The 11,878-nt window shown below is 43.0% G+C and overlaps 1 protein-coding gene across 1 annotated transcript in view; it reads right to left on the bottom strand.

Annotated features, from left to right (window-relative positions):
• Positions 1–307: 307 nt before the first annotated feature.
• Positions 308–11,878, bottom strand: part of LOC146856304 (G protein-coupled receptor 54-like) — an 87,797-nt gene continuing 76,226 nt past the window's right edge. Inside the window, exon 6 of the mRNA XM_085650720.1 lies at positions 308–1,872. Within this exon, the coding sequence (XP_085506846.1) occupies positions 1,513–1,872 (360 nt within the window). The 3' untranslated portion in view covers positions 308–1,512. The remainder of the gene's footprint in view (positions 1,873–11,878) is intronic.

Genomic DNA, 11,878 nt, shown 5'->3' with positions numbered 1-11,878 from the left:
CTGACATGATAGGAGAAATGTCGCTAAGCGACATTTCTCCTATCATCAAGCCCCACGCTATGAAGCATAGCGTCAGGAAAAGCAGCGATAACACCTGTTATTGCTACTTTCCTAACACCTGCTTCAGGACTGACTTAGCCATGATATCCTATGGAAGGAGGATATCATGGCTAAGTTTGTGAGTCCCTATCAACAAGCTAACGTGAGATTATCGCTGGGTTTCCAGCGATAATCTCACGTTAGCCAGTTAGCGTGAGAATTTTTATCGCTATTGAGATAAGCGTTGCTAATAGCACGCTATCTCAGCGATAAAAATCCACGCTAGCCGGCGATAATTATCGTAGCGCTAAGTGCACTTTGCGATAATTATCGCCGGTTGTTGTTGATATGCCCCTTAGAGTTGGGAGGAACTTGAGGAAGTCAGTGACGGAGACTACTCCATCTCTATCACTGGCATGCTCCTCCAACAACCTGACGTAGTACAGAGCCATTTGTAAGCCCTATCCAGAGCGGGCCCACAAATGGCCAGTTTTTACTTTCACACACTGCCATCCAACATGTGTTGGTAAGTCAAAGTAAAAACATATTAATGCCCCCACACAATGAGAGCAAACTCCCATGTTGAGGGGGTCATTGCTTTTTTTATTTTTAGAAAGAAAATTCCACTTTGAGATTTTGTTTTTGAAAATAAAAAAAGATACTGAAAGTTAGCCAGACGTCACCCTTGCGTTGACTGAGCCATATGGCACACTTTGATAGTAACTGCCATGACGGTGGTTCCTGTCAATGTAAGAGATGTCTGCTGGGGTGATGAGCATCTCTAAATCCAGAGTTTGGTTACTACATCAGGGAAAAGAAGTATTTTACTCCGTCCCTCTGATGGAGTAAAGTGCATACTCTGAAGTCTAAATCGGATCCTTAGTTCTTTGGAAACATTTGTCTCCATTACATTAAACTCTCCATAATGTGACGGCCCGTCACATTAGTCAGTCAATATATATGATAGCCACTAACTTCCTTCCACATTTATAAATTTTCTCACAATCACAGATCAAAATATAAGGGATGCCATTGGTAGGTGAGAGGACAACATTGTGTTAAAGTGCCTGGCTAACCTATGCAAACCTCAACCGACAAGACTCCAGCCCCTTCAAATCCAATGCAGCCTTTCATTTTTGTGTGACCAATGATTGGACCTCCTACTGGTTAGGTTGAAATAGTGGTATACAAAATGTGTCTCAAAAAGTGCTTTGGATAAAAGTGCTGATTAAGTGCCAGTCATTGTTATGCTGTCGGTCTCAGGTTGTCATGGTTTGGGGAACCACCTGGCTCTGTGCATATGACCATTTGCCTTTCTAGAATGACCTTTTCATCTCGTCCTCAAAGATTTCTCCCCTTCGAAGCCGATTACACTTGAAAAGAAGAGACGTTGCTGTGACTGCAAACACTGCTCAACACATCGGCCATCTTGTTTATGATGATAGATTTAAAGGTTCTTCCACCATAGGGAAATTAGGTCTCCTCAGTCACAAACTTCATCTCGGCATTCCTAGAGCCCGAAAGCATGGTACTGTCCCGCACTCGTCTCCGGAACAGGAAGGGAAAAGCCTTTTTAAAGGACTTTCTGAAGCTGTCACCCATGAAGGCGTAGACGATGGGATTGATGGCAGAATTGGCGTAGGACATACAGTTGGCCCAGGTCTTGATCTTGTATGTCTCATAGTTGGCTTGAAAGTTCTTGTAAAAGCCCTGACAGAGAATGAAGAGCTGGATAGGGCCCCAACACACCGTGAAGAGTAGAACAATAACCACCACCATTTTGGAGACCTTGGTTCTCATGGCAACTGACCGTTCAGACAGATGCTGCACCTGCTGCAAGAATTAAGCAGCGTGAATACAGGAGTAAGATTAAATGCTTAAGTACAAATAACCAATATGACAAAACACCAATAGTTAGAACACATAAAACAAGTGATTTGAAACATACATATGAAAGATATTTGTGCAAAAGGAACATCAGTGCATAAATCTGTTAGCCTGGAGTGTAAACGTTGCCACTATGCAGAAAGTATGGAAAATTGATAATTTCTTCCCTATGACAATACAGTGACGTAACAAAACTTGAGGGAGCCCCCCCTGCAAAGTACATGGAGCCCCCCCAGCCCATCACTTACCACTTTGGTACTAGACTCAGTCAGTGTATTGTGCTCTGGGGCCCTAATAAGCTTGGGGCATCCCCCGGCAGCGCGGGGGCTAATGTTACGCCAATGTGGCAATCATGTGGGAAAATCCAATTGAGTATTTAGAATTCCAATTGTGCACAATCTTATGATATCTTAAAATTCATCATCAACTCGAATCATTTCATGGCAAGTGTCTCAAATTTTTGGTCCCAACTGTCAGCAATGAGCTTCAATGTATTAGATATACAGGGGAATTTCATGACTACACTACAAATCTCAGACATTGCAGTGGACTACAGTGGATGCTAACCTTCTTACCAAGTGAAACCAGGAAATAAATTCTCAGATGTACAGAAGTGCTCATGTTACAGTGTAAAGGCAAAGTCAAATAAAACCTCCAACTTTTTTGGGGTGATATTTCTTGATATAGCTCTCCTCAAAACAGATGGTGTCAGAGGTCAGAGAGCTTTACAAAACAAGCAGAAAGTTTACAGAGTATTTAATAAGAACAAGAGTCACATCCGACGTAATGTGTTACAAAACTGAAAATGGTAAAAATGTTGCATGGCATATAGGGATGAAAATGGATTATAACAACAAAAAATAATGTAATACATCTATAGAGAAAGTAGTTGTATATTGTACAGGGAGAATAACCTGAAAAAGTGGAACAGTTGTAAAAGTCGTATATACATAGGCCCGGATTACAACGTGGTTGTTTTTTTGTGGGGCCAGAGATGTGATGAAGATAAGGTTTCTTTATTTACAGAAGATCCCAGCCATCCATCAGCAGGGCAGGTCCCAACTGACTCAATACATTCAAGTAAACACATTCCATTCCCATGGTAACTCCACAGCACATGACATCATAGTGGCAATCACATCAAGTGCCAGAACAGGGCTCAGCTATGATTGCCAAGAAACCCACGGTAAGGAATACCACACTGCTGTACTTGCAGCTCGCGCCTTGTGTGATTAAAATCAGGTCACGTGCTTCTGGTGTAAGAAAACAGATCGGTTATTAAAGTTGCACACATGTAAGATTATGTCGAGAGAGGGAAAGTCATGCAGGTTGTCATTATAGTTCTTTTGACTTTATTTTGAAGGTCAGCAGTGGGGAAGCACTGAGCGTCGAGGCAGTGCTTAATTTGTAAAATATGAAGTGCAGGTGCTCCAATCTTTATCGGAGGCCACACCCATTTCTCTGGCTCCACCCACTTCGTCCACCGGCTACACCCACTTCCTGCATTAGCTCCACCCACATCCTCAACTGGCACTGCGAAAAGTCAGATGAATTTCAGCAAGGGAGCCTTCCTCATAATAAAGTTTTGATAGGAGGTTTCCCTGCCCTGAGAACATTTTGAAAAAGATTCAATCAAAAGTGCATTTAAAGCACAAATTTGGAATAAATTATCGGAAATCACTAATGCATTGAAAAGGGACAATTCCAGTGCTCTATGTGCTGATTTGGGGAAAAGGACAATACTGGGGTAGGGTATGCCCATTTTAATAGAGTCTATGCAGTGACTGAGTCTATGACATCAAAGATACAACTTTTACATAGCTTATGTGAAGAAATAAACAAAAGTGTTGTGAAAACACTAGTCAAAACAGATCAGCTGAATAAAATCATGAAATGCACTTGATTGAGTCACTTTGTCACTTCTGGTGGCCGAAGGGGTTTGGGATTCATAAATAGAGTTAGTATTCCGTTAAAGCGATTACTATTAGAGAAACAATTTAAAAAGATGATAAACAATTGGACTTATTATAACGTACTCCCTGGAGCTATACTACTCTCCCCCTCCACTGCCCTTAACCCCACGCCTTTGTCATATGATGTATTTTAACTGGATATGCCAGCGTGATTGTCGAAAAATCTGAAAGTCACACCCCAAATCTTTTTAAACAAGATTCTAATAATTCACAATGCTTGCAGCACTGCTGCCATAGATGGGCTGCGGTACTCCACTGCTGACAATTCACCCAGGAGTATGGTAATGTTTGTTGCTGCTGTAAGACGTCAGTGCCTTCACTCCATTGCTGACCATCCCTCCATGGCCTCTATGAATGCTCTAGAGGGGTTGCTGCTTCCCATTGCTGGGTGGGTCCCCAGGTCTCGAGTAGCGTTTCTTAGCACAGAGGGGCTGGTGCATTGATCCCATTGCTGACTGTACCCCAGGGCTGTGGTGATGCCAGTGGTCGAAGTGGGGGGAAAAAAGTGGGGAACTGTGGGCGGGGAATCAGAGGGTGGGAATAACCCAGGATTGGATCAGATGTGGCCGAAAGAGCAAAATATACCAATTCTTTGTATTTGTTTCCCATTTCACTAACCGGTTACAGCTTATTACGTTATTTAATTCAACCAATAGATACACATATTTATTTGGTTTAATATGAGTTATTGATATTAAAATACATTCACAAAGTGGAATATGTTTCCAATCACATAACATCCCAAATACACTCAAAAGTGGAATCACAAGCCATTTGTCTCTGAGCAATGGAGTTTCTGTCATCAGCACTTCTCCTCCTTTTTTCCACAAGAGCAATTCCAACATGAATGGCAAAATATCCTAGTTTGCAAATGTTTTCCACATATTTATGGCTTTGCCATATTTGCCACATAATGCATCATCTGCTGCTTAATCTGACGATTTTAACTAATAAATTGTTTTAAGCTCAAACGGATCAAAAGTTACTAAAAAATGTGACGTGCTGCTGTGAAGTGGAGGGCCCTTTGCAAAGGTTGATTGCTCACCTTTCTCACTGCTGCATTTGTATGTTATACTGGTACTAATAAGGAAAAAAATTTGCAGAGACTGTTAGCTGTTAGACTGTAAAAATGTCCTAATAATAAAATATCAGAAAATGTACAGTCCCATTAATACCAGTGTGGATTGTGGTGGACAGGCCCTCAAGACTAACCCACACCTGCCACCGCTAGGGTCCACCTGCTGGTGCTAGGACACCAGGGCTTCTAAGGTCTTGCGGGGCCTTCTAAAGTCTAGCATGGGAATGGGATCCCTCAGTAGAGTGGTCTGGTGGACTGGTCATGAAGGCTGAACCTGGTTCCCCAGTTCCAAATTCGGCAGCTCTGACTATGGTGCCACATCCTCTCCCCCACTGAACACCATACCGTCCCACTGAGCAAAACTCGCACTGCCTTCAGCTACAACCCAACTGTGCCCCGCTATAAACACCTAAATGTGACTCAATTCAAATTACGTACTAGACAAGAGCAATATACTGCCTAAAAAGAAAATAATATCATCATGGAAAACGCAAACACTCATAGGCAGGCAGCTAGATTAAGTAAAGCAGGTGCGTATAAGGAGGAACAACATGGTTACCTTAACGCTTTTACGCTCATTGTTCAGAAATGAGTGAATGCTTTTGCCTGACAAGTTATGGACATGACTACAGGGCCCAGAAGGGACCCGTTTCAATGCCCATTGCTTATATCCTTACAATACGTAAGCAGTATGGTGAACACACAGCCCCTGTTTTGTTTTCCAATCCACCCATCAAGCAGGCATTTCAGTACCTCCAGGAATGGTGCACTTTCCCACCCAGGGAAAACAATGGTGTTCAAAGAGAGACAATAACATAGAAGTAGTGCTTACTGGCAAACACTGTAAAGTGGCGCTAATGTGTTTGGGTGTGAAGAAAATCACTCTGGCCACTTTGCGACCGCTCTGTGTTGCTGTGGTTATTTATTTTTCATATTTTGAATGTTTTATTTCTCTCCATCTCGAGGCTGCACTTTGAAATTGAAAATTTCAGAAAAAGACCACGTTTCCAGCAGAAGTGTTTTTTCTTTTTTTGGACCCATTTCAAAAGGGAACAAATAAACGAAAGGAGGAAAGACAGGGTAATACCAGTTTCTTGAAGTCACGGTTTTCAGTGAGTGAGGTGGAGCGAGACAGAAACAGAGGGAAGAAGAGGAAGAAGGGGGGGCAGCTGCCAGTGGCAGAGCAGAAGTGGACACTGTCATAGTATTCTCTGGGCCAGAAAGAAAAGACAGAGTCCATTTCCTTCTCTGCTCACCCCGCCCCTACCCGAACGCCAAGCCTTATCTATAGGCCTTGATGATTTCTGGCGTCCTGGGACGCATCTTTTAAATGAAAAAGCAGGGGAACGGAACCTAATCAATTAAAGAAGTAGGGGCACGCCGTGCCCTGACGATCCCGCCCACTTCGACCGCTGGGTGATGCTCGGTGCCCGTATTTGCCTTCGAAATTATAAAAATGCAGGTGTCCCGGGCTCAGTGACTCTTCGTACCCGTCACACTACTGAGTCTCAAAGGAGGGTGAAATCAGGGGCTTTTGGCGGGGGTGGGTCGTGAATGTCAACAGAAGGGACCCTGTTTTTGGAGGATGAGGAAGATTTACAGAGCTGGTGAGCCGATCAGATTCCGTGGGAAGCATTTATCATGTTTTTTTTTTTGTTGTTGCAAATATTTATAGCGCAAACTCGACCCGAAGGTATTCGAGCGCTTTACATAGCACCGTCCGTATTTACATTACACATTAAGGCACGGGGAAATTAAGTGATTTGCCCAGAATCACAGGACGTGGTGGACACAACCTCGAGGCTCGAATTCTGGTTTCCAAGAGGATTAGTAAAGTTTTAACTTCTTACCTTTACTCGTTAATCGTGGTGAGCCGGCCGGCAGGGACACACACTGGCTGCACTGCCTTTGCTCAGTGAATAACTGATTTTACGATTAAGCGGCCGCCGCCGCCTGGTGCTGCTTGCTACCATACGGTACTCCACTGTTCTACTGCCTGATCGATGCCTGCACAGGCGTCCCTTCTCTCAATGTAGACGTCAGTCGGAGGTCGCCTGTTTTGAACAACGGTGATGACTCGTGGTGGGCAGTGTGAGCTGCGGTGGTTATGCTGGGGGCAGGCGTGGCCATGTGAAAAAAATATGCGCGCTCTGCGCGCACAGCCCCTCCCCCACATCAGAACCAAAATCCAGCCCGGCGCCCGCCCAAATAAATCAGTGTCACTGCAAGTGGCAACACTGCAACGGTCAACACTGCACTGTGATTGAACGAAGTGCTGCAGCGCGCGGCCGCCACGATCAACATATATAATTTATTAATTGGACTTGGGCTCAGCCTCAGGGCAGGCGAGGTGATTAAGAAGTGTCTCACACACCCGCAACGGCGCAACCAGACACTGTTAACCGCGCCGTGGCTCACAGTGAACACGCTGAGTCTGCATGCACCGAATACAGCCTTACGGTAAATTTTAAAAAACAGCAATGTGTGACGTGTGCAGCAGATGCATAGACCCGGCCCTGATAATTAAGTGCCGGTGCTAAGCACCGGAAAGCACCGGCACAAATTAAGCACTGCGTCGAGGGCATTCTCGATTATTTGGGAAGTATCCCAGAACAAATACTTCAGTGTTCGTTTTTCTACACTAAAACCTCAAGTCTTGTCAGCTGGAAGAGTTTGACGTCTCAGAACCTTGAGAAGTATCTCGCCAGACTTTCTGTGTGAAGTACGTAGAGCAATTGTTGGCTACTGCCTTGTAAGTTATGCAAACTGTTCTATGCACACAGCTAGTCATCAGTGACCGAAACGTACTGTTAAAAATGCATAATAGCATAGATCAAGCCACAGTAAGTATTTGTATGATTTAAAATTCAATGCTGTGTGGCCTTGTAATCACTTCAATTAACTAATTTGACAATTTCCAATATTTGAGACTTTGTGTGAATTTTTCACCTTAACATACATTATATTTGAGAATGTCTTTGCTTTTTATATATTTTATTCTGCTGTTACGTTCTACAACTCTTATTAAATTCGATTAATTTCTATTTGTAAGACTAGGTAAAATTTTAATCTTGGGATTCTTTAGATGTATTCCACTGGTTGATCTGTTTTTTTCCAACAGTGATTGAAATTATGTATTTTTGATGCATATTTTGGAAAATGGATGCTAGTCGAAGTGAAGAAAAAGTCTATTTTTGGATAGACAGTTTGCAAAAAATATGTGACATAAGGTCCCCTACACTTAAATTCAGTACTCCTCAACACAATAAAATAAAACAATGTAAGATAAAAAAACTCTTTGGCTTCAAAGAATATTTAAAAAATGTTTACATAAACGCTGATCTAAGCGGAAACTCTAGTCCAGGGTCTGGGGATACAAATCAGTGACAAGCTGGTGACTCCTTCTCCTATGTACCCAGGACCTCCTCACCAACCTCGACCCAGGCGAGAAAATGCCAGAGATAGTTAGAAGTCCAGGGATTCATAAAGCGGGGCTCTAAGTGCGGTTTTGGATGCACCCCTGGAGTCACCAGAAGTGATGATTTTTTGTCACCTTGGAGACTTCGTAGTTGACAGTCTTGTTCATGTTGTGTTGTCTTATTACCATGGTGCATGTCGTATGGTTTTACACTCTGGAGGGAGGAGAGGGGCAAGAGGGCCGGGCACGATCAGCGACTTCCAAGGTGGATTCTTTCCTCCCTACACATGATCTAATGGCACTTACGTAGATGTCCTGGAATGTTAGGGGACTAAATTCCCCTAATAAGAGACAACGCCTTTGCAAGTTTCTAGGGAACCACCACGCCCACATAGTTGAGCTGCAGGAAACCGTCTGAAGAGAGGGGATGACCTCAGTTTACAGCATAAACTGTACCCACTGATTCTTCGGTCTTCTACTGCCACTAAACAAAATGTAGTCGCCTTCCCGTTTAATTCCTTAGTGACCTTCCAGCCCCATGACACAAAGTTGGATACATCAGGAAGAATTATTATGGTTAAGGGGGTTCTGATGGGTCGTCCTTGTACTATTGCCATGGTCTATGCCCCTAACTCCGGGCAGTCAGATTTTTTCCTTACGTTTTTCACAGCTCTAGAGGGGTTTGCGTCAGGGGATATAATTTTAATGGGGGACTTCAACATTATTTGGGATCCGTCTGTGGACACTACTCATCCACACAGAGCCCCTTCAGGAGTCTTCACTAAGATGTTTAAGTCTGCACTACATAGGTTGGGGTTGAGTGATATTTGGAGAATGCTGAACCCCTCGATAAGCGACTACTCCTTCTTTGCACATTCGCACAAGTCATGTTCTAGGATAGACCACATCTTTCTGAGCCAGTCGCTCCGCCAAGCGATTTTGACAGCTAAATTGCATTCGATATCCTTATCAGATTATGCACCACTGGAAATCTTGGTTGACAGGCCGGCTCCACTCTCTAAACTTAAAAGATGGTATTTCCCTAATATTCTCAGTAGGGACCGGCTTCTCCGGGATGTATTGAGAAAGTCAAGCAAGGACTTCTTCTCTAACAATGACCCTAAAGATACCTCCTGCTTAAATAACTGGGATGCCTTTAAGGCCATTATGCGGGGCAAAGGCATTGCCCTGGCCACTTCTTTGAAGAGGCAACAAACCTCGGAGCAGCTGGCCTTAGAGGGGGAATTACGGAAAGCTGAGAAATTGCACAAAGAGGGGCCGTCTATAAAGGCCAAGAGGAAGATAACGACATTAAAGGGCAAGCTCCAGACTATATATACTAAGAGAGCAGAGATACCTGTTTACGCCTCCGAGCCCGAGGGTACAATGGTAGTGACAAAATTGGCCCTCGGCTGGCAAGATAACTTCGGACAAAACAAGAGATGGATTACATCAGACAGATGGGAAACAGCCTGAACAACGAATCCTTAACAACGAGTGTATTAAACAACGAATCCTGAACCACGACCTTTACCAGAACCACGAACTCATTAACCACTACTGTAAGAACAAACACATGAACCACGACTTAATAAAATAATTTGAAACCGGATGTTGATTTTGGGATATATTTATTAATTTGGGAATGTGAAATATTCATTTGTACATATCAGGATTTAAATTACGATGTAGGAAAACAAGAGTTTGTTTTGATTTGGCGTGTTAGGCCAGTAGATGGCAGTGTTAGTTTGGTTGTAAAAGTTGAAAAAGTAACAAAAAGGTGGATGGGCGTTTTTTCTATGATTAATTTAAGTGAAATGTTATTAAAAAAAATATATGTACTGCAATCAATTTAAAAAAAAAAAAAGAAAGAGACCTTTTTGTGGAATGGACGTTGCAGTTAATAACATATTTTGGGAATACTATGTTGCTTCAAAGAATAGATGTTTGCTGTTGCTCGTAAAAATAAATTAAACCACCGCAGTTCAAATAGGAGATTAGAACAGTTTAATACTTAAAAAATATTAAATAGCGTCCCCTGGATCAGATGTTTACTTAAACCAGTTAAAAACACTCCTGACGAAACATAATTAGGTGCGAGTATCTTGGCCACATGATTAATAATCGTGATTGCACAATTTGAGGGAGACGTTTAAAGTATGCTTGGCATCGCTGACTTTCAATTTAGAAAAATCACTTGATGGGGGCAAGCATGCTCGAAAAGCACGTGGAACAAAGGATTATTAAATTGAAAATTAAAAGAAGATAGAAATAAAAAAGTTTACGTTATCAGAGTTTGAAACATGCAAATAATTAAAACAGAGTGATAAAATCCGGTAACGTGAAAAATGATTAATTTTCGTGGTTTAGGCATTCGTTGTACCGAACGTAGAGGTTTGGCTTACGTAGTGCTTTAGCCTTCGTGGTTTAGGCATTCGTTGTTAAAGAGGTAGTAGTTTAGTCATACAATCCAGACAGATAGATGACAAACTGGGCACTTCTCACTATAGTCTCCAATGAAGTTCTGAGTGAGCCCATAACGAGGGACGAGGTCCAGAAGGCGATAGATGCTTTAAAATAACAGAAGGCCCCAGGACCTGATGACTTTAGTGCACAGTTCTACAAAACGTTTGGAGCTGCGCTGACACCCCATTTGACGAATCTCTTAAACAAAATATCGACCACGCATCAGGTATCTCCGTCAATGGGGGAGGCGTTAATTACTTTGATTCCTAGAGCAGGGAAAAACCCACAATCATGTGCCTTCTATAGACCTATTGTGCTTTCAAACCTAGACGCTAAGCTATGCTCTAAGATACTCGCTGGCAGGCTGGAAGAGATTCTTCCAGACTTGATCCATCTGGATCGGTCTGGCTTTATTAAGGGACATCAAACTTCTGACAACCTACGTAGGATAGTGCATCTGATCAACAAAGTCCAGAAAAAACACATCCTGGCAGCCTTGCTATCACTAGACGCAGAGAAGGCCTTCAACCTGGTTGATTGGTCCTTCCTGAGGTGCACCTTGCAACGCTTCCGGTTCAGTGAGTCTTTACAGGGCATGGTGTAGGCCAATCATCACTGTCCCAAGTCTCGAGTCCTTATCAAGGGGTAGCTTCTGACTTATTTAATCTATCGAGGGGTACGCAACAGAGCTACCCTCTTTCACCTATGCTCTTTGCGCTATACATAGAATCACTGGCTGGGTGTATCAAGGCTAATCCAGGCATCCACGGGATCAAGTTTGGGCCAGATGACCACAAAATCTCTTTATTTGCAGATGATTTTCTGCTACCCATTATGGAACCTCAAACCCCACACCTAGCTATTCAAGCCGAACTCAACAACTTTGAGAAGGTGGCGGGGTTCAAGGTTAACCTATCAAAATCTTTCTTACTTAATCTATCAATGTCCCCAGCGAATATGACCACCATTGCAGCCTCTCCGCCGTTCAAGTGTGTCCACAAAGAAATTACGTATTTG

The sequence above is a fragment of the Triturus cristatus genome, chromosome 4_1 (assembly GCF_964204655.1).
Source record: "Triturus cristatus chromosome 4_1, aTriCri1.1, whole genome shotgun sequence".
NCBI lineage: Eukaryota > Metazoa > Chordata > Amphibia > Caudata > Salamandridae > Triturus > Triturus cristatus.
The sequence above is the reverse complement of the archived record's forward strand: the minus strand, read 5'-3'. Positions and strand labels throughout refer to the sequence as shown.